The 24,584-nt window shown below is 34.0% G+C and overlaps 1 protein-coding gene across 3 annotated transcripts in view; it reads right to left on the reverse strand.

Annotated features, from left to right (window-relative positions):
- LOC117177752 (inactive peptidyl-prolyl cis-trans isomerase FKBP6-like) overlaps positions 1-24,584 on the reverse strand; it is a 119,885-nt gene that overhangs the window by 28,003 nt on the left and 67,298 nt on the right. For 2 of the 3 annotated variants that reach the window (XM_033368659.1, XM_033368660.1), the window contains exons 3-5: positions 17,993-18,456; positions 6,636-6,824; positions 2,051-2,167 (exon numbers count right to left, since the gene is read on the reverse strand). In XM_033368659.1, the coding sequence (XP_033224550.1) occupies positions 2,051-2,167; positions 6,636-6,824; positions 17,993-18,456 (770 nt within the window). The remainder of the gene's footprint in view (positions 1-2,050; positions 2,168-6,635; positions 6,825-17,992; positions 18,457-24,584) is intronic. The other variant, XM_033368661.1, reaches the window with a different exon arrangement.

Raw genomic sequence — 24,584 nt, forward strand, 5'->3', positions numbered from 1 at the left:
AGGCACGACTGTGGTGCTGTTTTTGGTCAGAAAATCACGAATTGTTTTCCAAAGTTCCGGACGTTTTTTGCGTATCGCCTCTCGCAAACGGCATGGCATGAGCCAACCGATATGCCAACATCTTCAGCAACTTCTCTGATGGTAATTCGGCGATTTTTCAACACCATTTCTTCCACTGCTTGAACGCTTTCATCTGTTGTTGACGTGCTGGGACGTTCAGAGCGAGGTTCGTCTTCGACATCCTCTCGGCCTTCTTGGAACAGCTTGTACCACTTATACGCATTTTTCTTACTCAGAGTAGACTCACCATATGCAACTGTCAGCATTTCAAGGGTTTTAGAGCACTGGATTCCATTTTTCACACAAAATTTAATGCAAACTCTTTGCTCCATTTTTTTCGAAAGAAGAAAATCGCCGAGCACACCAAACCCTTCTAACCTTTTACGCCTCTGCCAGAAAAAAAACACGAGCTATATAGTCAAAACTGTGAACATATGATCGTGACGAATGTACCAATACAACAAAACAAAAAATTTAAAACTTGAATGTACGTAGCCCGCGAAAATTAAAAAGTCACCTTACTTTTTGAACACACCTCGTACTTATTATTCAGATTGAGGGAGTACTTCAACGTTTCCATTATTACTGAAATTATTGCCCGATTTTCAGGAATATGTTTTTCACTTTCTTCCAATTATATGAAGAAAACAAATTCTGGTAATTAAAATTGTATCTACGATTTTCCGCCACGATTTTCCGCCAGGGGCCGTCGTTTGGGGTTATTTATTGTCTAAATTATTTTGTCCTGGTTGGTCTTACGATTGTCTGGTCTGTCTTACTTTTATTTTTTGTCCAGACATAACGATAGTCTTTTGATTCGACATTTCTTTTTTATTTTATTTAAATCCTTAGGATTTGAACATGAGAGTGTATGCTTTCGCTTTGGAGCGGGTAATTTTGATTTTTGACAATTGGAAAACTGGTATGAAAATAAGCAAATTACTTTTATTGTTTTGGGTTTTAACTAATTTGTAAACAGCTTCTCCACTCTTTAAGAAAATATCCGCGTAAAAACTAGGCTCGATCGACGAGCAACCGATTTTTTTTTTGACATTCACAGAGTTATGAGGATGAGAGAGAAATGAAGGAAGGAGTGCTTTCGCTTGGAGCGACAACCCCTACCAAGGATTGGCGGTACGGACTACAAGGAAGCAAGGCGGGTTAAAGTCGCACATTCACAGGCTCAACTGATGGCTGTACACTGGGGGTGAAATGTGGATGTGACTTCCGCATTCCAAGTCCTCTATCTGGGGCGATTCAAACCTCATCTCTGATGATTTGTCGCAGCATCACCATCACCATCTCTTCGGCATAAGGGTCCCGAAATCTCCCTCCATCCGCCACGAGACTGTGATAGCGCAGAACACACATCTCAATTATCCGCGCAGGAGGGGTGAAAATGGGTGGCCTACGTACCATCAAGAGAAGCGAACCATTTGTCCTTTATCGTTCAACCCTCGTGTAAGGTAGTTGCAATTTTTCTGGTGTGTCGTTTCTTGTAGTTGTTGTCACAGAGTAGTATTTTCATCCTTTTGGCCTGCTTAATTCGGATTGGGAATTCTCTTTTTTTTCTGGTCGAAACTGCTCAGGATGTTCTAATGGTTTGCGTCTTTACTATTTATATTTTGTTCGCTGTTTAAATGTATTTTCGAGATATTAAATTTGATCTCTAAAGGCACCAGCAGACGCTAAAATAAGTTTTAACGGTTTCGTTTACTCCAGGGCGGAATTCGATCATTAGTCTCAGCTGGGCACTATGAAAATTGAGTGCTTTCTTTTATTATAGTATAACATTAAAATGTTCTTTCTATTTAAAGGGGTTTTTATAATTTTGACAGGTTAAGTGACGCTTTTTTCTCTTATGGAACCTTTATTCCTGTATTCACCATAATAAAACTTTACACTTGATTTATTTTTACAAAATATATATCTATGTATTTAAAAAACCTCTCAGAGCTGTCTTTCTTAATTAGGATTTTTAGTTACTCACGAAAACCCACAAAGATAATGGGCTAGGGCTTTGTAAAATGATTTTCTTAGTTTATTATAAAGTGTTAACTTGTTTGCTAAGGTGACTTTTTTCCATGGCAGCAACTTGAAGTTCACCCTGCAACGTTCAAAAAAATAAATTATAAGTCCTTTTTTTATTTTCTCTTTTAAATAAAAAAAGAAAGAAGTATCTTCAGTTTAGTTTAGAACTGTCTTCTCCTGTATTAATTATATATAGTCGTGGTTTGTCTTAAAAATTAAACATCTTGCCCAGTTTTTAGTCACTAAGATCATAACCAATGCAATTTAATAAACATAATTGTTTAAACACTTATTATAGTTTGCAACTATCTTCTCATTATTTTTCAGATTTCTTTCAACTGTTCAGATAGGAATAAATGTGGGCGTCCGCATAAAAAGGGTCCTTATGAACGGTATTGATTTACATACAGAATCATGTGACTTGACGCGTCCTTAGGAATAGCAGGCGAATTTTGCAGTATAAGAGATAAAAGGATCAGTCAAAGTCAGACACTCAGAAAATGGAGACAATCTCTGAAATCCACCCCTTCTACTTACGACTAAATCTTCTCGCTCATACATATAGAGAACTGAAAGATGCGGAGAAAGCGTTGGGGCTACATTTCTCTAGACGTCCGCACGCGTCGAAATAGGCGATTACGCCTCACTTTGCAACTTAATAACAATTCCAATTTTGTGGATAAACTTTTTTTTATATATAAAAGGGCGATTTTAAGAATATCAATAGCATGGAAAATCTGAAAATCGATTATTTAACTCTAAGGTCCCTTTCCTCGCAGCATCTCACATATAGCCAGATAAGTTCTCGAAATTTTAAGCTCAAAAGGCACCCTCTAGGTTAGAAAACTTATTTAATGTTGACGAGAGCCATAAGCGCACACGTTAAATACATAATACAACTTAAATCCGAAAATATTAATTTTGACCCTGAATTACTATAACGCGAATATCTACCGAACTAGAAACGTCCATATGGGCAGATGCCCACAAATAATCAATATTAATTTAATGTAGGCAAAAAGGTTCCCGATGAAAAATTATATTAATTATGATTCATATAGAAAATTTGAAGAATATTTCAAATATCTATTTTATTTCAGAAAAATATAATAACAAAAAGAACAAGATTGTTTAAGAAATGATTCTCTCTATTGTTTATTTTATTCATAATATGTTTATAAGGGGCCATTCAAGTATTACGTAACGCGTCGGGGCGGAGGTCTGCTGAAGTGTGACGCATATGTTAGAGTTACATACAGTTACTATAGAAAAAAAGCTAGGTATTGAGGGGGAGGGGGGACAATATCAAGAAAGAGCGTTACGTAATACTTGAAAGAACCCTAACTAAAAAGGCAAAGCAAACTTAAAAATGTCAACAACAAAAAACCGCAACTTTCTAATTATCTCAGAGAAGACAGTTATAATCAATAATAAACTGTTTAAATAATTGTGTTTGTTAAATTGCATCAGTTATTACCTCATAAAGTGAAAAGTTTACAAAAAGTGGAAAATTTCCGAAAAGCCGCAACTATTTAGTATTGCTATAGAAGATAGTTATAAACAATATTAATTTGTTTGAACAATTATATTTGTAACATTTTACTAATTAATTAGTCACTCTAAGCGAAAAGTGAACACAAATTGGAATATTTAAGAAAAACCCGCAAATTTTTGGCGTTATTGAAACAGAATATAATTTAAAATAATGATAAATTATTTAAAAAATTATGTTTGTTAACTTGAATTAATTATTACTTCAATCTAAATAAATATTCGATAAAAAGAGTAAAATTTTAAAAAATGCAACTTACTAGCATTATTTTAAGAGAATATCATTACCAACAATAATAAATTATTTTATTATTATTTTAAATTTAATTAATTATTGCCTGTCTCTGTTTAAAAAGTTGAAAACAAGTTGAAAATTGGGAATAAATGCGACTTTTTAAATCTATTCTAACAGAAAGTTGTTCAAAACAATTAAAAAATGTTTTAAAAATGCATGTAAACGTTAGGTTATCAGTAAACAGTAGTATTTGTTGTATTATAAAAAAATTGTATTTTTAAAAAACCTACAATTCTGAATGAAATTTACAAAAGTTTTTTTTAATGGGAAATATTTGTTAAACTTCATGGGGCTTGTGGAATCTGTAAAACTAATTTTAAAAACAACGCATTTGAATGGGGGGGGGGGGGGTCGAAAAACTTTATCGGTGATATGCACACAAATTCGAGCAAAAAACATTAAATTAATTCTGAAACGACTTTAGTCTATAATGAGTTCCTTCTTAATGTATGATCCGCTTACGAATTTAAACCTTTCAGGTAGTTGTTCTACATTAGGGTAAAGCTATACTTATAATTGAATCTTTGGTGTACTAAAATCTTGTTTTATAGTTTCGGCCTTTGTGTTTACTTAATTTTAAATGTGAAAACCTACAGTTTACTGCCATCATTTTCGCAGATAACAATAGGAATAGACGTGCCAGGTTATTATGATGTCTATACTCTATATAATCCCTCTTTCTCATTATCATTTATGGCAAATAAGAGATATGTCAGAAGGTAGACCAGGGTGGGCACAATATTGATTTTTTCAATTTCCATTACTTTTCTCTGACATTTAGACGTATTCATCTGACAGGATGGTATTACAAAAACGAATAAGGTTTCAATAATGTGTCAAGGAGTATGGATTAATTAAGTAAAGGACATGTATCAAAACTATCAATAAAGAAATAACTATAAATAAACTAACAATCGAATTCTAATTGGAAAGAATGTACATTAAAAAAATATTTATATTTATATTAGAAAGTGCTTATAAAATAATGTTAAAACATTTTAATTTTTATTTTCCCACACAGCTACTTTATTTCACTGACTTTCCTGAAATGTGGCTATCCTGATGGACGCAAGCTTTTGTAAATAGAATTAAATTTTCCAGACCATGACAGATGTGTTTACGAAGTTTTTGGGGTGATGTTGGCTTTAAGCCCCCTCAGCCCGTTCTCTCTGGACACACATGAATTTTTCTACGTTGCTGTCATAATCTGACTTGCAACTAGGTGCTATACATTTAAGACTTATGTTTCCGCACTTATCAAGAAAAAAGTAACTTTAAAAAACATTAAGATTCACTAGCCTACACATTTTCCAAAATACTTTTGATGAATTTCTCACAAACTAATAATTTTTTAATTATTTTTCAAATCTCCTGCACCATTTCCCCTGTGAATCGTAGATAATAGAAAAGTGGGGGAATGCATAGGGCTGATAAACATTAACAATTTTTTGTTAATAAAAGGTTTAAAAATTACAAATGATCCTTCCATAGTCAATTGGGAATCCAAATCCCATTCATTTACAAGTCACCGAAAATGGTATGAAAACTGAGAGAGGGAAAGGGCACTTAAAAATCTCACGTCTAAAGACGCATTTTTCCTTAACATTTAGGGGACGGGGTAGTCGAAATATCGACCACCCAATGCACACTATTTGATGTTTTCGGGCAAAATTTGGTGCGTTGACTTTTGACTTTGATAATCGTCATTCCAAGGTCAAAAAAATTTTTTTTGGACTAAAAACTCGGTTTATACATTTATCTAGATGCGTTCAGTACGAAAATATTCGTTAGTGCACATATCATATCCATGAACTCTTCATCACAAAATGTCTTGAAAATTTCATCAGGAGAACTTTTATCATCTAATCCAGCATTAGGCTACACACCATGATTTCCATCAATGAAGGAATGTATGATAGGATTCAAAACACCATTTTCCTTCCACTTGAGGTCTTTCAAGGTATTTTCGAGACTTATTCCAAGAGGGAGATCGGATTCATCGAGTGACTCTAACTCACTAGATTCATGAGATGACTGAAGTAGATCAGGTTCGCCAGAAGATGTAAATCCATTAGATTCATCTACAGACGCAGATGCATCGACTTGTAAACGTTTATCACTTCGTTTGCTTCGAGTCATGCAATCAGTTTCATTGATCAAATAATCATCAATTGCATTGTACATCTTCATGGATGTAGTTAGATTTCATTGCACTTTGGTAGGAAAAAGATCGTCATTCTGAGGTCAAGAATGATGTCAAGATTTTTGCCACTGTTTTTTTTAGTACTAATAACATAAAAACATGCATGTACCAACTTTGACGCTAAAATAGCAACAAATTTTCAAGGTCACATCTGCGTTCAGAATTGTTTGCACTATTTTTTTTTACTCAGCGCCTCAAAAAACATGGGCATGCCAACCATAAAGCTAAGATATAAAAAATTGACCTTGAGATGGTTATTTTCAAGGTCAAGGGTGCCTTCACGATTTCTTTCACTATTTTTTCCGTACTCAGCGCATCAAAAAATATGGGTATACCAAACTATAACGCTGAAATATCAAAAAAGTTTTTTCTTATATTGGCCTTTACGTTGCGAACAGGGGTGGTTTCAGTTCTTTAGTTTTAAAGCAGTTTCAAATTTAATTATAAATAATACTTTCAATCAAATGTAGAGATAACCAAATTAAATTCACATACTGGAAGTAAGTTTTTGCATTAGGATATGGGACTTTTTGGCAAGCCACACATGCATTTCGCGGTCTGTTCTCCTTGTTATAGCAAACTGCCAAATTTCCATACGCCCTCGTTAATAGCTTTTTTTGTTCCTCTTCCTCTTCGTCATTTTCTAATTGAGCTCCTTCCAGCATACTGACAACTTTCGAGTAGCTGAAAGAATAATAAATTTGTAACATGTACATAATAATTAGGATTATAATCATATTGTAGTTACTGAGTAAGTAGGTTTAATGAGGTGAAAGTGACAGAAGGTTAACTAATTAAAATTGCTACGTAAAAGAATTGGAGATCGTCTTTAGAGAAAACAAAATTGTAAAGAAAACATAAAAGAGATTGTACAATTGGGAATTTAAATACAGGCTTGTCACAACACTCTCGGAATTCTGATCCCTATTTCGATTTCGAATTCAGCAATATTAACATATTAGCTACTGAAAAAAATCCTTGGCCAATCATTGTATTTCACTTTATGAACTGCCTTTGTCTTCATCAACGATTTACCGCTTTATTTATCTCCTAGTCATATGTTCGTCATTGTTTCCAAAACACTCAGAACGGTTTCATAATCGTTAAGAATGTAGTTTTTACGCTGAAAAATGCTTCTTCAATTTTATGAGGCTTTCTCTTTTTACTCATCCTCAATAATTGTTTGGAGTCTTACTTTTTTTTAACTTTAATAACGTATAAACTATTTTCAATTATGACACAAAAAAATTGACACGTATTGACTCCAAAATTGGAATGATTGTTGTTTCGCTAACAAATCGTTCTAAACTAAGGTATTATTTTCTAAATATTTTTTACTCGCAAACAATAACTTTTTAAAACTATTTATATTTATTTTTTATTATGTATTAGCTTATTATAATTATTATTCAGATACTCTGAAGAAGGAACGCAGTGATGCCGAAACGTCGTCGAAGTTTTAATTTTTGTTCTAAAAATAAATGGTGTTGAAATGATAGCTCTAATTTGTTTTTATTTTTCCGTGACCGTAAGACAGAAGAAATATTTTTTCTACACTTCATTATTGCATTGTCGGTCGAAGAAAAGTTTGATTTGGTGTTTCCAAATCTTTACATCATTATATAGCGGGTTGCAATTTCAGATTCTAAGGGAACTTGCACATATTACGTGACGCGGTTTTTTTTTATTTAAATAAACCAAAGAATAAAATTTCCTTTAAGCCAAAAGGGATAAAACGATATAAACAAAAGAAAATGCATCACGTAGTATGTGCAAGTACCCTAATTGTAATTGTGGTGGATAGCTGGCTTGGCCGGACGAGTATATAGTGGCATGATTAATGAAAATGTTGTCCATCAGCTTCCCCCTCTCCCATGTAACCCGTTTCTAGGTCTCCAAACTTTTTTCAAGATTGAGAACGGATATCCTTAGCCTAATTTTTCTACACATTTCCTTCCTTTTTATTCCAAATACAGATTTGATCCAAAACAGGAATAGGCCCTAACTATCTCAAAAACATATAATTCTAGTGTTTATTAAGAAAGATAAGGCAAGTCAATTTTGAGGTTGTGTCCTAGCTTCAACGCTCTTAAACTAGCTCTTTATTAAAAAGATCTTACAGAGTAAGAAGTAGCGAGAAAAATAGACAAGGGAAGAAAAAAGCGTATATGGAACAGGATCTGATCTACAAAGAAAGGGAGATGCAAAATAAAATAAGACAGGTAGCCACGGAAGACGAGAAAAAAGATTAGGCAATGATAGTATGATACCAAACTAGTATGAATGCAACGAGGATAGAGAACGGTTAGAGAAGAAAAAAGCAACTTTTTTAAAGTAAGGAAAAAGAAGAAAGAGGACGAGCCAAATAACTAGTAAAAGAAATAAAACGGATAGGAGAACAGTACAAGTAATAAAGGAAGAGATCAAGATGATTTTTTAAAATGTGACAGGAATTAAAAAAAAGGTTGGCGATTAGTAGGACAAGTGGAGAAATCATAACGGGAGTCAGGGTGGATCGAGAAGGGAGACAGGCAAGAATTTAAGGTTAAAATAAAAGGTAAAATGGCACAGAATAATGACAATCTACAGTGAAACAGCAATGAAAGAAGTTGGAAAATACATAGAGAATGATTCTAAATTGCTAAGAAGATAACAGAAGAATATCAGGCTTTATCGCGTCTCAAGTATCTTCAAACTGAGCAATCTGTTTAAATGCTGGGTCTTAGTTAAACTTCTTGATTCCTTAGATTGATTGAGCCCGGTGATTACTACATCCAAGATTTTGATCCAATTGCTGTGGCTCTCAAAGATTTTTTGAGACGATCCTCTTGCGACAAAGGATCACCATCAATGGCTAAAGTATCTCGAGAGTCTTTGGTATTTTTCAAGAATTGAGATATCTCGTTGGATCGGACTCCGTCTTCTGGTACCTACGAAATTAAAGGATTCTGTGATGCTACAGAAAAAACCTACGACACTGCTGATCACCTTCTTGTCAGGTCGGCTCCTGGAGTGTGGAGAAGTTCGAGTGATTCATTTGATGCAGTATATATAACAGGTATTCACTTCAGATGTTACCGTTTTATTTATAAAGCGATTCAATAGACACTATAGATTGAATGAATGTACATCCCACTAGATGGAAGATCTTTATAAAGAAGCGGATGTCTGAAATTTAAACATCGCCCCTATCAGCTTAATGGCATAGTGTACCTTCAGCGAGTAATTTATCGTCACCGTCTGTCTAGCCAATCCGACTTCCACCAAGGAAGAAGATGAATGTACATATGGAGAAACGAGACGTGAAGGCCAGTACCGCTACTATAATTCCAGTGTTGCCGAATGTTCTTCATCGATTTTCGACCTTGAATAATCTTCTATGAAATACCTATTATGAAATACCTATATATACCTATCACCCGTCAGGTCCAATAGACCAAGTATTGACATTTTCAGAACTTTATTCTGTCAGCCTGGCTTGGAATCGGCATGCGCAATTTGATTATTTGGAGGGTCAAATGAAACTCGATTAAATGATATTTTGATTCTAAGTAGCTGCTACGAGTAGAAGGTAGTTTGAAAAACTATCCTGAATCCCGATAGATTAATTTCTGAACTAAGAGTACAACTTGAAGCTGCAGGTTTTCGTACGAATCAAGCTGAAGAGGATGCCGACGTGCTTATTGTTCAAGAAGCTATACAAAACGCAACTTCTGTGAAACCGTCAATCATAACATCAGAAGATATTGACGTATTAGTCATTTTTACTCAAATTGTACCAAAAATTCAAACTCAACATGTAGTTACTGTAATGGGAAAACTTATGATAGTCAACAAGATGAAAGTATTAATATCGAAGTCGATGAAAATTTAAATACCGTGGATGTTGATGAAAGGTTAAATGTTGATAAAGATAGCATAGATGCAACAATTGATGAGATGCTTAGAGATACCAGTTAAAGCGACGACGTGCCGTCGTGTAGCAAAAAAATGAGTTTATAATAACTGCGTATAATGTCCATAATAATAAAACACAATTGTATTAATTAGTTTAAAAGTTAATTAAAAATGTACATAAGCGGCTTCATTTAACAATTCAAAGACTTAAACAATAGATTATTTTAACAAGTAATATTATTTAAATCATTAAGTAATGAATTTTGCAAGAAAAATAATCAATGTTTTTCAATTTGTTTATAACAAGTATATTTTACTCTAGGAGCCAGGGGTAGAGCTGTATGCCATCATAGGTCCTGTAAATTTCGATGTTGCATCTTATGTAGAATTTTCCTCTGATTCCGAAAATCGAGGGTGTTTTTTCGAGAAATGGGTCATTTTGAGATAATCACATTTGGTTTTTTTTTAAATTAATCAAGTAGCCCGCTTACAATTCTATGATTTTTACCGTTTTTCTTTCGCGGTCATCTGGTGTATATGTTTACGAAGAAAAAGTTCCTCAGGCAGATTTCGATTACTTTAATTGTTAATGCAGAAGATGGACAATCAAACAGAAAATATCAGAGGAATTGAAATGCACCAATTTCTACGTAAATATTAATCCGACGACAAAAAGTTTGAAATAAAAGTGTTACTACTTGGCCAGGCGGAACTTTTTTTAATATATAAGTTTTCAATAAAAGTGAAAGATTTCGAAAATTCGACGATAATATAGATGAAAAAAATCTATACAAGGTATAAAGTGTCGTTTTTCTTGAAAAGAGTGGATTTTATTGAAAATATCAAGGTACAAAATTTACTATTTTGACTGAGCAATATGATATCATTGGTAATTATAAGTGAAATCTTGCAACAAAAATTAAGTTCATAGTATGAAAAGGCACTAAAAAATTTCTTTTCTAAAATTACGGAAAAAACAATTATTGTATAAACTAGGGGCAATTATAAATTGAGTCTCAATCTCAGCTTCTAAATGAGGTAGAAAGTTATAATTAAGCTCAATAATTTCCATATATTTTCATTAATTAAATGGCGGTATTAACAACTTTGTAACATCTATACTTTATTTGTTACAGCGCTTTCTTTTTTTATGTAAAAAGTAGGTCGAATTTATTACAGTATATCCGTACCCCTTTTGAAAGTACATGATACGGCAATGAACGACCCAAAAGTTTTTCAACTGCCAACGGCGTCGGGCCGTAGAGTCGTAAACAAACCATTCAAGCCAAGGCAGGGGCCCACAAAATGGTTTGTCTTCGGCCTGACGCTTTTGTCAGTGGAAAAATTTTAGGGTCGTTTATTGCCGTATCATGTACTTGCAAAAGGGGTGCTGAAATACTGTTACAAAGTTGTTAATGCAGCCATTTAATTAATAAAAATACTATTAACTTGATGTTTGTTGCAAGATTTCACTTATAATTACCAATGATATCATGGAATAAAGTTCATGTATTTAAGTATCTGCATTAACATGGTAAATAAATAAATTTGAATGAAGAGCTTCAGATAAATTTATAGTGCTCAGTCAAAATAGTAAGTTTTGTACCTTGATATTTTTCAATAAAATCCACTTTTTTCAAGGAAGATGAGACTTCATACCTTGTATAGATTTTTTCGATCTATATGATCGTCGAATTTTCGAAATCTTTCACTTTTGTTTCAAACTTTCTGTCGTCAAATTAATATTTGCGTGGAAATGGGTGCATTTTAATTCCTCTGAGATTTTCTCTGTGAGTATTCATCTTCTGCATTAACAATTAAAGTAATCGAAATCTGGCTGAGTAACTTTTTGTGCGTAAACATATACACCAGTCCTTCCACTGGGAGCAACTGCCATCCCTGACAATGATACTGACTCCCAATGGAACAGCGCTAAAATACACATATAGCGTAACCCTTGTGTACCTTGAAAACACGAATCGACCCAAGGATGTCAGTCCTCTACATCTATCTCGGAAGTGCTTCAGCATGTTTATGGTAAGCGGGTATGACTTTATGGTACATAAAACGACTATACACGTTGTACCCAGGATAATTCGATATCGAGGGCCGTAAGCCCGTGCTTCGTCTATGGGAGTTTCCTAAACGAGTAGAGTACAACCGGGACGGCAAGCATGTTATTTGCAGATATTTTGTTTAACGCCGACAAATTGAAAGAACAAATCGGTCGAAGTAGACACTTGTATCTGCTTTGGAGATTCTGTTACTTATTTTATGTCATGAATGCGGCTTTCAGACATGCCTATGTATGTATAGCACTCCAGTGTCAAGGTGTCTAATAAAACTCATATTATCAAGCTCAGGGACCCTGGGAACATTAGTGATTCGCCCTGATTACAGATGAATCTTGAGACCCTTACTTAATCCAAAGACCATAGTAATCTCTTTTGTGTACCCCTCGACAATACATAAAACACTCTAAAGATGGCTAGATCTAGAAGCATAGATTTTCAGATCATCCATATAAAACATATGAGTGACCTTATGCTCGTCATGAGTTTTGCCGCAGCAGAGGTACTCAAGAGAAAGGCGTAGTGTGAGAGATAGTAGCAGAAGGGTGACGGGAAAGAGCAGAGGTCAGTGTCGCCTCGAAAGACGCCCTTGTAGAATGTGACGCTGTCTGTCGTCACGCAACAATTTCCAATTGAAATAGTAAATCTAGTTTTCCAACAGAGCATCAATCTATCTATGCATCTCACTATGTGTGGATGAAAATTCAAGCTTTCCAACAGATAGATGATTAGTCTATGAGAGGTCTAAAGCTTTCCAGAAGTCAATCCAGTCCAGAGAGGTAGCGATGGCGACTACTGCATCTTTGCAGACGCACCTGTCAATTAGCACGTTCTCTCGGCAGTCTGCTGCACCTTTCTTTCATGCACGTAATCCCTGTATACAGGCCCTCTTCTTCGAACAATCTTGGCTTCCAGGATAGTTGTAAATATCTTAAACAGCGTGTTCAGAGAAGTTATTAGCCTGTAACATAACTCCTTGAAGCGAATTATATTCCAAGTATGTTAATTCAATGGGTATCGAACGTTGTTAATCTCTTTCAAAAAAGTATCGACCTCCTCGGGCTTAGAGGGGTTTTTGATAGCAAAAGGGAGATCGCTGAAGGGGAGCAATGTTTTGTGTTCTCCACTTTGCAGCAGATAAGACCCGTTTTTTGTCAACAGTGTGCTGCTTGATTCACAGCAGCTTTGACTTGTTCAGCATGTGGTGGTAGATCTTTAGTTCGTGTGCGAACATTAGGGGTGTGCCTTATTTTTCACTTTTCGAAATTCTTTGCTTTTATCTTCCAGTTTTTTTGGAATGCCAAAAAAAACCTCCCAATTCGTGCGAAATCAGTTAATATTTAAGTGTCGCGCAATTATCATAAAGTTTCCCATTAATTTAATATGGAGAATTTTCCAATATATTGTTCAGAATTAGAGAATATTAAACATTAAAATATGCCGAAAATTTGGTGAGATAAAATAATTGTACTGTTTTTTTTCGGTAATTTATATATTTGAACAATATTATTTTATTCTTAGCATTGATTAAAGAAATCATAACGTCTAGAAAATACGTTCATTTCGCGCCTTACCTAAAAAAATGTTTAAACAAATAAAAATTATTTAAACAATTGCAAATTAGTTAACAGATGATTGAGTAATCTTAAATGACCGATCAATGATTTTTATTTTTAAAAATGTGAATTTGTTAAGGCCCTGTGACAAGTGAGTCACGTGACAAGATTCCTACCTACCTAATTGAAGATCAGATCCACATTTCTTAGTGCTTCTTATTTCTTATGCTGAGGTGGCGCTCTGTGTGAAAATAAGTTAGGAAATAAAAAGTGTCGGTAAGGTAGGAAAATGGTTACGTGATCCACTCGTCACGTGGCCTTGATAAGCTGCAATAATACGTAAAATTCAAATTTGTCACTCATAAGATTTTCTTTGTGAACCCATAAGAGTGGCTTAAGGCGCTTCCTCAGGCTATTTTTAATTCATGTAATTACAAATAACAACTTTTCTCCTACAAATATAAATTTTTTGATGACATATTTTGACCACATAATCTACAGGGCTAAATTCAATCCCCTCAAAGAGGGGTTTTTTAAAAAATGATCTGGTTTTTTTTTTAATTTGTTAAAAATATGATGCATTTTATGCACTTAGGAAGGAGCAAACCACCACCGTGAGTGTACCCATGCTGAACCGAATCTCGGTACAGCCCCTTTCTGATTGAACTAGCGGCAGGTCATCATTGGCAATATTGACCGACTTTACAAATTTTTTTTTTTCATTTTTTGTTTGCAAATTATATCAGGAAATTGATGCTTGGGTCGTGTTTTGTGTGATTTTACAGATTGTAAGAGGCCTTCATCGCGTAATAATGAAACGTCATCAATTCGGGGTAATCATTATCGATGGGTGATTAACTTTGATCTCTATCGAAACAGAAAAATAGATGCAAAGTAATCAGAAATATGCCGCGTACATATAAAGGATGTGGTCCACATAATTTTGCAACAAAAAATACCTTTCTTTTCTTTTCTCAGATTCTACGATAAGAAATGCTAAAAAGAAAGCTGTTGCGTCAAGAATTAGAAATTGCTGATTTAAAAAAGTATGGAATTGCAAAGTTTGTATATTCGAAAGATTTAAACTTGAAGGGTATCCAATTTGACGCCTTTTCTTGAGGAAGTCCTTTTCCAGAATTATCAACTGAAGAATCGGCAATCATAGACATTCATAATAATAATATATTTACTTCCAAGACAACTGCTTGCTTCACAATGCACGTGCTGTTGCTCAGGATTGATGCACTATTTTGTTTCAAAACTCATATTTTGTGGTTGAATTTCACTGTTTTTGATTCGAAAAATTCAAATAATATTCACAGAACCAGAGTTGCCAACTTTTTATATGTAGGGGGACTTAAGAGTTATAATATTAAATGTCACAATGCGTAAACATCATACGATGATAAAACTTTTACATCATTTAAAAATATATAAATAAACAATAAATAGTAAATCATACATAATAATCAATAATAAATACAGGCATACAATTTATATTGCGAAAGATCTCAGAAAGCTTTCAATGATTTTCAAAACATCTCACAAATATTATCAAACATTTCAGTAAAGGTTTATATTACTATTCAAACATTGCACAAAGATTGTAATAATTTCCCAAAGATTTCAAAAGGCATTGGGATATATTTAAAAGATTTCGCAAAGATTTCTGATATATTGTAGAGATTTCACAACTTCAATTATTTCCAAAGATTTAGGGTAGATTTTTGAAAAAAATGAAAACAATCCGATGAGCTTAATCATTACATTTCAGAGGGGACCAGCAAAATAATATAATTTTATATATTTTAATATAAAATTGAAAAACAAATTCACCTTCCTTTTCACCGTTCAAAACGTATTTTTTTAATACTGTAGACAATGTAGACCTTCAAAATCAAATTATTCAAAAGAAATATTCAAACACAAATTAGGTACTTTTAAATGGGAAATTTTGTAATCGAAAAATTTACTCAAAAGTTTGACATTTTAAGCTCAGTTTAGGAAAAATAATTTTCCTATTGAAAAAAATGAATAATTTCTACATTGTTTAATGTTTGCAATTTTAGAATTCTGAACTATCAAGGTAAGCAATAAATTCTCAATTTTTCCCTATTATAAGTTTAAACTTTGCAATTAAAATTGAAATGGTTGAATTTCAAAAATTATCATTGATATTTCAAACATTGTTCATTTCTGTACGATTAAATACACTGAAATTAACATCATTTTTTAAGGGTTTAAGTACAAAAGAGTTGTATGGAATGGAAACTTCTAATGTGTCCCCTGAGGGTTTACATTTTTCTTGCACCTTTTTCTTTATTCCTTTACACACCCCCCATACACTTACTTGGTGGTGGAAAGGGGACCTACAGTTTAAGGTGGGTTGCGAACCACCAAGAGAAACAGCTTTAGGTACTTAGAGAAAACCTTTTTCTCTAGAGGTACCGGTCCCACGACTCTCCGGAGATGAACAACTCCCTTGCTAGGTTAGTATTCACCGCATGGGCCGCCGAGGCTCTTGCAGAGTGCGGGGCGGGAATCGAACCCGCAAGCCGACGGAGTGGGTCCAAAGCCTACGGTTTAGCCTCCACGACCATCGTCCCACTTCAAAAAACTTGTAATACCACAATATTTTGCGATTAAATTTTGTTAGTTTTAGGTGAATATCGGATTTGCTTAAGTTTGAAATTTCTGGAGTATACATTTTTTAATTTTTTAATACTTGCCATTTAAAACTACTTTTTATTTTGGACGTTGAGAGGTACTGAGCTGTAGCACATTCATTGTGAAGCAAGCAGTTGTATTTGAAACAAAGATTCCAGAAAAAAGCGAGAAAAATGATGAATGTCTATGATTGCAAAGTTTTCTGTTTAAAATTTTGAAAAGGGAATTGCTCAAGAAAAGACTGCGCATTACGAAAATAGCTCGATCGATTAATGTATACGGGGCATATTTCTGATTTCTTTGAAATTGCTTTGCTCTTTCGATAAAGACCAAAGTAAATGACCATCGATAATGATCATCTACAATTTATGAACTTTCATTATTACGCGATGAAGGCCTCTTACAATCTAAAAATTTACACAACCCATGGCTGAAAAATCAATTTCCCGATATAATTTACAAGAAAATGAAAAAAAAGATTAGGAAAATCGGTTAATATTGTCAATAATGAAGGTATGATTAAAGTGTATGCAAAATTACTAAAACTCTCAACATAAATTGAACCGATTAACCGATTTACTTCTATCTTTTTTTAATCGTCTCGTCATTATGTAATGAACCTAACGCAGCCTATTAAAATTCAATTCCTTAATATTTTAATAATTTTTAATTTCTCTCGACCGGCTCTAATTCTGTAACAACAGGAAGATCGAGTGAGGCATGACAGGCACTCAGTCTACGTCCTGGGTTTATAGTATCGCTGAAAAAATAACACTCTTGTCCTGCCGCTGTGTCATTGAGAAATGGGCTGCGAAGAGATTCGGTTCACCATGGGTACATTCACGGTAGTGGTTTGCTTCTTCCCAGGCACATCAAATGCATCATATTTTCAATTAATAAAAAAAACAGCCTGACCATTTTTCGAAAAACCTCTCTTTAAGGGATTGTATTAAGACCTGTAGATTATCGGGTTAAAATATGACATCAAAAATTCATAATTCTAGGAGAAAAATTGTCATTTGTAATTACATGGACTAAAAATCAAGCCTGAGGAAGCTCTTTAAGAGTCCATGATCCTCAAAATGTATGATTCTTGATATTTGAAGTTTTCGCTGCAAAATAAATGGAAATTGACAGTCCAGAGGTTGGACTCCAACAAGATATCCTCACGAAGGGTGGCATCAATTTCATTTAGATCTTGGGGTTCAGGACAAATCTGGATATGAATACATCGTAGCAGTCCAGCAGGACATTTCCAATTTGATCCACCGCTAATTAGTGTAGGCGTCTTGTCAGTCCGTCGTCGTGTTTCCATCCCAATTACTTTTAGCACCCGAACTCAAAGGCGATCAGCACTGTTTGCCGACCCATTTTTGGGTGCTCTGTGCGTTGGATCGTTTTGAACAGATTTACAACTAGATTTGGTGGTGCCATAGTTGTTTTCACGAACAGCAAGGGATATATGTGGACAATAAGGAACATGTTTTAAATACGACTAAAGACAGAAATTATTTTTAAATTCTTTAGTACACAAGCATATTATAGGAGGACGTATAAAAAAATCGCATTAAGGCTTTAACTACAATAGATCGAACGGTTTATATTTTAATTTATTAAAAAATGCTTCCCATTTTTTAGGCAAATAAATAAATATACTTACTCTCTTATCGCCTGTCTTGTTTTCTCTTTTCTATAGTTCTCATTGCCATTAACCATCATAGTCAATGCACGCTTTTTGACAACTGCAAATAACTTTTGTTCGTCAACAGACAGATTATTGAAAGTTTCGGCGGTTCCATGATCGATAAAATCAGTAAGGTAAACTGCAAACAAAACTTCTTGATTGGGAGGAATTCGAGGTTGGCAGCCTAATGGGCCATATGCATAGTCTGCCTTTATGAGAAAAACAGATATTTCGTGTTTTCTCATCGTGCTGATCCCAAGGTCTAACCCTGGTATAACTTGTCCTTGGCCCAAGCGAAAAACGTCTGGTCCAGAACCATGTGCGTATGACGAATCAAATGGTTCATCTTGGTATTCGAAGTAACCTATATATTTTATAGAAACCTGTGCGCCGTCAGGTACTTTTTCCCCGACTCCTTCTCTTCTTGTTAGCTTCATGACCTATGGAAAATAATGTACAATATTTTTTAATGAACTAATTTACGATATGTCATTACTTTCACGTCCCGCGACTTTTATAATAATAATAACTAATCATAAACAATAGATTGTAACTACGAAACATTTATATTCAATAATAAATCAACAAGTTAAACGATTATATTCAGTATTCAATTATTATTGTCAAAACCATATTATAAACAAACCTAATATTGCTAAAATCATTCGTGAAGATCAGATTTATAAGGAACGAAGCAATAGCCTGAAGAACGACCCAACAGCCCAAGACACGTTAATTAAAAAAACAATAAATTAATTAACAAGGAAACCAGAAAAGACAGCTGCATTTTCGATCACATACGCTCACAAAATTCTGGTACCCAGAAGTACTTACACAGTGCAGTAAACGAAAATAAACGAAACACACACACATGTGTGCATAATTAAAACAACCCAGCAGACACACATTAATCGAAGAGCCATAAATTAATCAACAAGTCAACACTAAGAACAGACCAGATTTTTAGTTCCATATATTTACAAAATGCTGGTACCGACACTACTCATCTACATCATTTAAGGGCATGTGATACTTAATCGTGTGGTCGATCGGGTGCAGTTCCCCCGGCTTTTTTCCAAATTTTATTGTGCTAAATAAAAAATGTATGCTTATGCATTATTTTGAGGTTAGGGTTATTTTTCAGCTGTCATTCCGATAATGTAGTTCTCTGTCGTATCGATGGTGTCGGTAAGCATTCTAGAATAATTATGGGAGAGAATTTCAAACACACATAACCTCGAAATATACACATAGTCCAGGCATCTGGTAGTTTTGTTCCATAATAAATCCAACCTGCAATGTTTTTAATGAGAAAGTTTCGTTTTTGGGTTCTTTTTGACATATCAAAAATACTAGAACAGATCAGTTGCCAGACCCGGTTTTTTTTAAACAGTTCCAAAAATTATTTTTGCGTGGACGGATAATTCCCATTGCATTTTAGAGTAAAATGTCCAACACAAAAAAGAAAGAAAATAAAATTCTGAACAAATTTGGTTTTAAAAAAATCCGCTAACTTCTATTGGTGCCGAGTTATGATACATTGAGAAGTCCCCATTTTTTTTCTGCGAAAAATCACTGAGTTTCAAAAAACACGGTGTATCTTGACAAATAATTACTGCACGGAAAAGTGTTCTACAGGTGAGTGAAAATAGACTCAATTGCCTGTAACTACAAAAATACCAACAATACTGCTAAGTTCAGTTTACATTGATTGTGCTAGAGGATGAAATAGAGTTTACAAAAATCTGCGTATATCTAAAAAATAAAAGTCTTTTAGACCTATTATTTTGGGTATTGTAAGGTTTCAAAAATTTCATTTTTTGACATTTTTGACTAAAATCGAAGAAGTTGTGTTTTTGCAAAATACCTCGTTCTCTGCGAATCCCACCACAACGTTCCTAGAGAATAAATGAAAATAGAGCAAATTTGGCGTAAGATCGAAAAAAAGTGTCCTAGCCCGAATAGGTAACCTTAGAAAGTGCACTCTTCATGCATAGAGGCATCTGAGCGTACCGTAAAGTTGAACTACGGACATATTTCAGAATTTTTGTCAGAATTAAGTTTGAGCGCGCCTAGGGCGCGCGACTGTTGGCATGCTGCATTTGTCTCGCTCTTTGCGCTTGGTCTTTGTTTTTGCCCCACATTTGTGCACAAACCTATTAAGGTTAACGAACCAAGCATCGACAACTGTAATTTGGTGATTGTGAATTCTCCTTCGTTAAAGCTTCTTCGGCTTTAACGAATACATTGTAACAAACTTATAACACATTTATTCAGATAATTTAGCGATAGACAGTTTTCACATAAAACTAATGCCTTTTCATTGTGATGAGAATGTAATAATACATCATTTTTGTGCGACAAAAGTTGTTATGATAATCTTGTATGTCTTTAAAAACTAATATTTTTCTTTTGTTGACTTTTTATCATGTGGTGCGCTGAATTACATGGAATAGTAATTTTCGTTTTTATTTATTTTTTTTAAGTTTGGAAACGCTAGAACTCTGGTAATTTTGTTGTTATCAAAAAAAGTCATCAAGATAAATTGTTCATATTTTTGTGCACTATAAACAGCACTATATGAAAATTTAAAATTTTAAAAAAGTGGTCTGAAAAATTTTGAAAATGCTTCAAATTATTGCATTTTTATTTAAAATAGGTGGCTAGCGAAATCGTCTTTTCTTTTCATATCCTTATAAAGTGTGTCAAAGGTAAATTTAATAGAATAATTACATCAAATGTTACCGTATTTACAGATTACAAGAACATTTACAACGACGATAATGACAAGGCCGACAGACAGACGTCATCGTAATACCGATTTCTTTGGGAATTAGGAATTCTCGAAAAGTGAAAATTTCAAGAAATCCGCGATAGTCAGTTTTCGTATAAAACAATACCTTATTATAATGAGAATATAATAGTAATTCAGTATTTTGTATGCGATTGAAAAATGAATTTTCGATTTTTTTAAATTCTAAAACCTGTTATGATGACCTTGTAAGTTTTTCAAAAAGTAACGTTTTCCTTTTTTGCCTTTTTTTATATCGTGCGTTGATTGGTTTAGAATTTTCATTTTCATTTTGTATTTTGAAAAAGCCATAACTGTGATAATTTTCTGGTTATCAAAAAAATCCATCAAGATAAATTGTTAACATTTTCGTGTGCTATAAATAGCCGGACATGGAATTTTAACATCTTTGACTACTAAACCTGTGTGCCAAAGCCCAATTCGATTCAATGAGTCGGTCCAAAGACATCCAGTATACATACGACAACGGCAGACAGATACCGACCTGAAAACTTTTTGTTCCTTCTGAGGAAATCTCAAAACGTCGATATTTGATGGAATCCGAGAAAGTCATTTTTCGTATGAAACCAATACCTTCTCATTATGGTGTGAATGTAAAAAGCTCGTGCCCTATCAAATAAATGTGAAAATCAAATTTTTAGATCTTATTTAGGCAACCCATTTTTTTATTACACATTTTACTGTACCGAGTACCGTCTTCCACACATTTAGTTTGTTTATTTTTTCTTAACTTGTGGCTAAAAAGTAAACATAAGTAGTGATAGAAAGCTTTTGTTAGAAACAATGATTTATTTATTAATGTCAAAAGACGTATTATGCATGATAAATAAATCATATACACTTATTTGTCATATCTCGTGACCTATTTGGACTAGGACATTTTTTTTCTCTCGATCTTACGCCAAATCGACCATACTTTCATTTATTCTCTAGGAACTTTGTGGTGGGATTCGCAGGAAATGAGGTATTTTGGAAAAACACAACTTCTTCGATTTTAGACAAAAATGCAAACAAAAAAAAAATGAAAATTTTGAAACCTTACATTTCCCAAAATAATAGGTCTAAAAGACTTTTCTTTATTTAGATATATACGCAGATTTCTGTAGACTCTATTTCATCCTCTGTCACAATCAACATAAACTGAACTTAGCAGGATTCATTTAGAAAAAACTGAAGTCCACTTTTTTGCACGTAAAAACAGGCTAAAATGGCCCACTTTGAGGGCTCATAACTCATGACCTATATCACAGGTAGGATATTGTTATTTTTTTGTAATTACAGAAAAATGAGTCTAGTTTGACTCGCCTGTGGAACACTTTTCTGTGCAATTATTTGCAATGGGAATTATCCGTCCACGCAAAGGTAACTTTTAGAACTGTCTTTAAAAAAAACCGGGTTTGGCAACTGATCTGTTATACCATTTTTGATATGTCAAAAAGGACCCCAAAACGAAACTTTCTCATCAAAAACATTGCAGGTTGGATTTATTATGGAATTTCATAGTTTTTTCCGACGTATTGCCTGGACTAACACACGTTTTTATCAAAATAAATTTCTTTTGAATTAACCCACAAAAAAGTGTGCAGGGACGTCCGTTAGCATGTTCGATATCATGTCCCAAATTTTAATACAAAATATTTATTATTTTAGAAAAAAAGTCGGCAGAACCTAAAACTGGTGAAATCGATAATTTTCTAAGTATCACATACCCTTAAGCATTTTGATCTACTTATTTCTATGGCGGACGCCAGTATCTTCGATCTAAAAGCAATAAACCTTTCTATGCATTATCATATTTTACCCTTTGAGATCTAGGAAGGGATACCATATATTTTGGTAACTGCGCCATTCTCATGTTTCCGTATATGGGCATACATATAATTCTCAACGCCCATTGGATAATTGAGCTCCTACTACTCTTCTACATAATTTATTATCAACGCTGATTAGAACCACGATGAATCCCTTCTTCTAATATCACTTATCCCTACGGGAATCTGAGAAGGAATCTTGTGCATACATACAGCAGATTTAAAAGCAAACATCAGTTTAGTCCCGTTTAGTTGATTTTACTTCAGCCACAGTTTAGTCCCATTTAGTTGATATTACTTCAGTCTCAGTTTAGTCACGTTCAGTTGATTTTACTTCAAACTAACTTTTTGGTCCCGTCTCACTTTAGTCGCAGTTTAGATAGACAATTCACATACACGACGAAAGAATCTCTGAAACCCTAAACTCCGGTCCAACAATCTCATCCCGTCAACCATCTAACCATCAAATCTTCGAAGAATAACTTCTGCGCGGAAGCCCAAGTCAAGGAAGACCTACCAAAAAAGGCACAACGGAGACTAGATATATTGACCTGGCTATATCAGCCGGCAGACCCATCTTCTGCACTATTCACCCCCTGCGGGTTCCCATAAAGGAATATAATAGATGTAATAATATAATAGATGGAAGAGGTAGTTTGGCTTCAAGAAACGAGAGGGTGGATATTTATCTACTCCCTACACAAAAAACTCTAAGTAAATAATTATTATTTGAAACCTCTACAATCTTCTCTCTTATCCAAAAATATTTGATTAATTGGACATCCCTATTTAAGGTGGTAACAAGTATTCGACCTCAAAATCAAAATCGTCGAAGCCAAACCGGAAGCTTGACTTCAGAAAAATAGCGAATAAGGTGCCAATTCAGAAAAAAGTTAAAACGTCCCTATTCAGAATTCAATTTTTTTATCCGCATTTATATTTACATCTCTGGGCAGTATTGAAAATAAAACATATTAAACATTATTTTTTCTTCCTCCATTGTGCCACATAAAAACACAACATTGCATTATTGAATATACGTATCTACAACTACGGGAATGCTATAAAAATATTGGTTCTCAATTTAAACGCAGATCAGTGTTAGGCATTTTTTATCGAGTAAAGGATTAATTAGTTCATTGACTATTAATATGTAATATAAGCAAAAGGAACCTCTAATTAACTTTCTTGTTGATTAAGTGCATTTTGCATGACATAATAGAGCAAGACAAAATTATTGATTTGAAATATTGCAAAGGCTGCCGACTTCAATTTGAGTAATAAAAATTAGTTTCTGTATAAGGAAGTTCTTGAATCTTTTTCTGAATATGAACCCCTTTCCTACTTTTCCTGAACACTTATGTTACTGCGCTAGCCCGACGAAATGCTCAGATTTTGTTCAAACTTTGTAAATTAATGGATGTTATCAATGCAAATATTCTGTCCAAATTATGTTAAGCCTCATACTTTGGGGTACAAGAAAAAAATTATTAAAATTAGAATGTAATTTTATGGCAATGGGGTGAATTCGAGTGAAATTTGTATTGCAACGTTTAGATTTCAAGTAGTTGCAGGTAGAAAATAGCTAGAATTGGATCAAATTAACACAGGTTGTTCTTAAATACATCAAACTCTCGCTTTCAGTCAGGTGTCGGGGGTTGCCTTTAAATAGCCTTGGACTGGTTTCAGGGGGATCGAAACGTAAACATTGAGCGCCGCCTGACTCGTTTCTAATGGAAATATATATCTGTATATATAATAATGCAACTGCTCTCGCCTCTGCTCCCCTGAGAAACTGAGGGAACCAGCAGTTCTAGGAAGGCTGAGACCGGGGTAACTGAACGCGAGAGTTTGGCGCATTAAAAAAAACGCCCTATAAATTTCAATTACATTAAGAATCCACAAGGACAATTATTTACTGTAGAAACAAAAAAACTAATATTTC

This window comes from Belonocnema kinseyi, chromosome 8 (assembly GCF_010883055.1).
Source record: "Belonocnema kinseyi isolate 2016_QV_RU_SX_M_011 chromosome 8, B_treatae_v1, whole genome shotgun sequence".
Classification (NCBI taxonomy): domain Eukaryota; kingdom Metazoa; phylum Arthropoda; class Insecta; order Hymenoptera; family Cynipidae; genus Belonocnema; species Belonocnema kinseyi.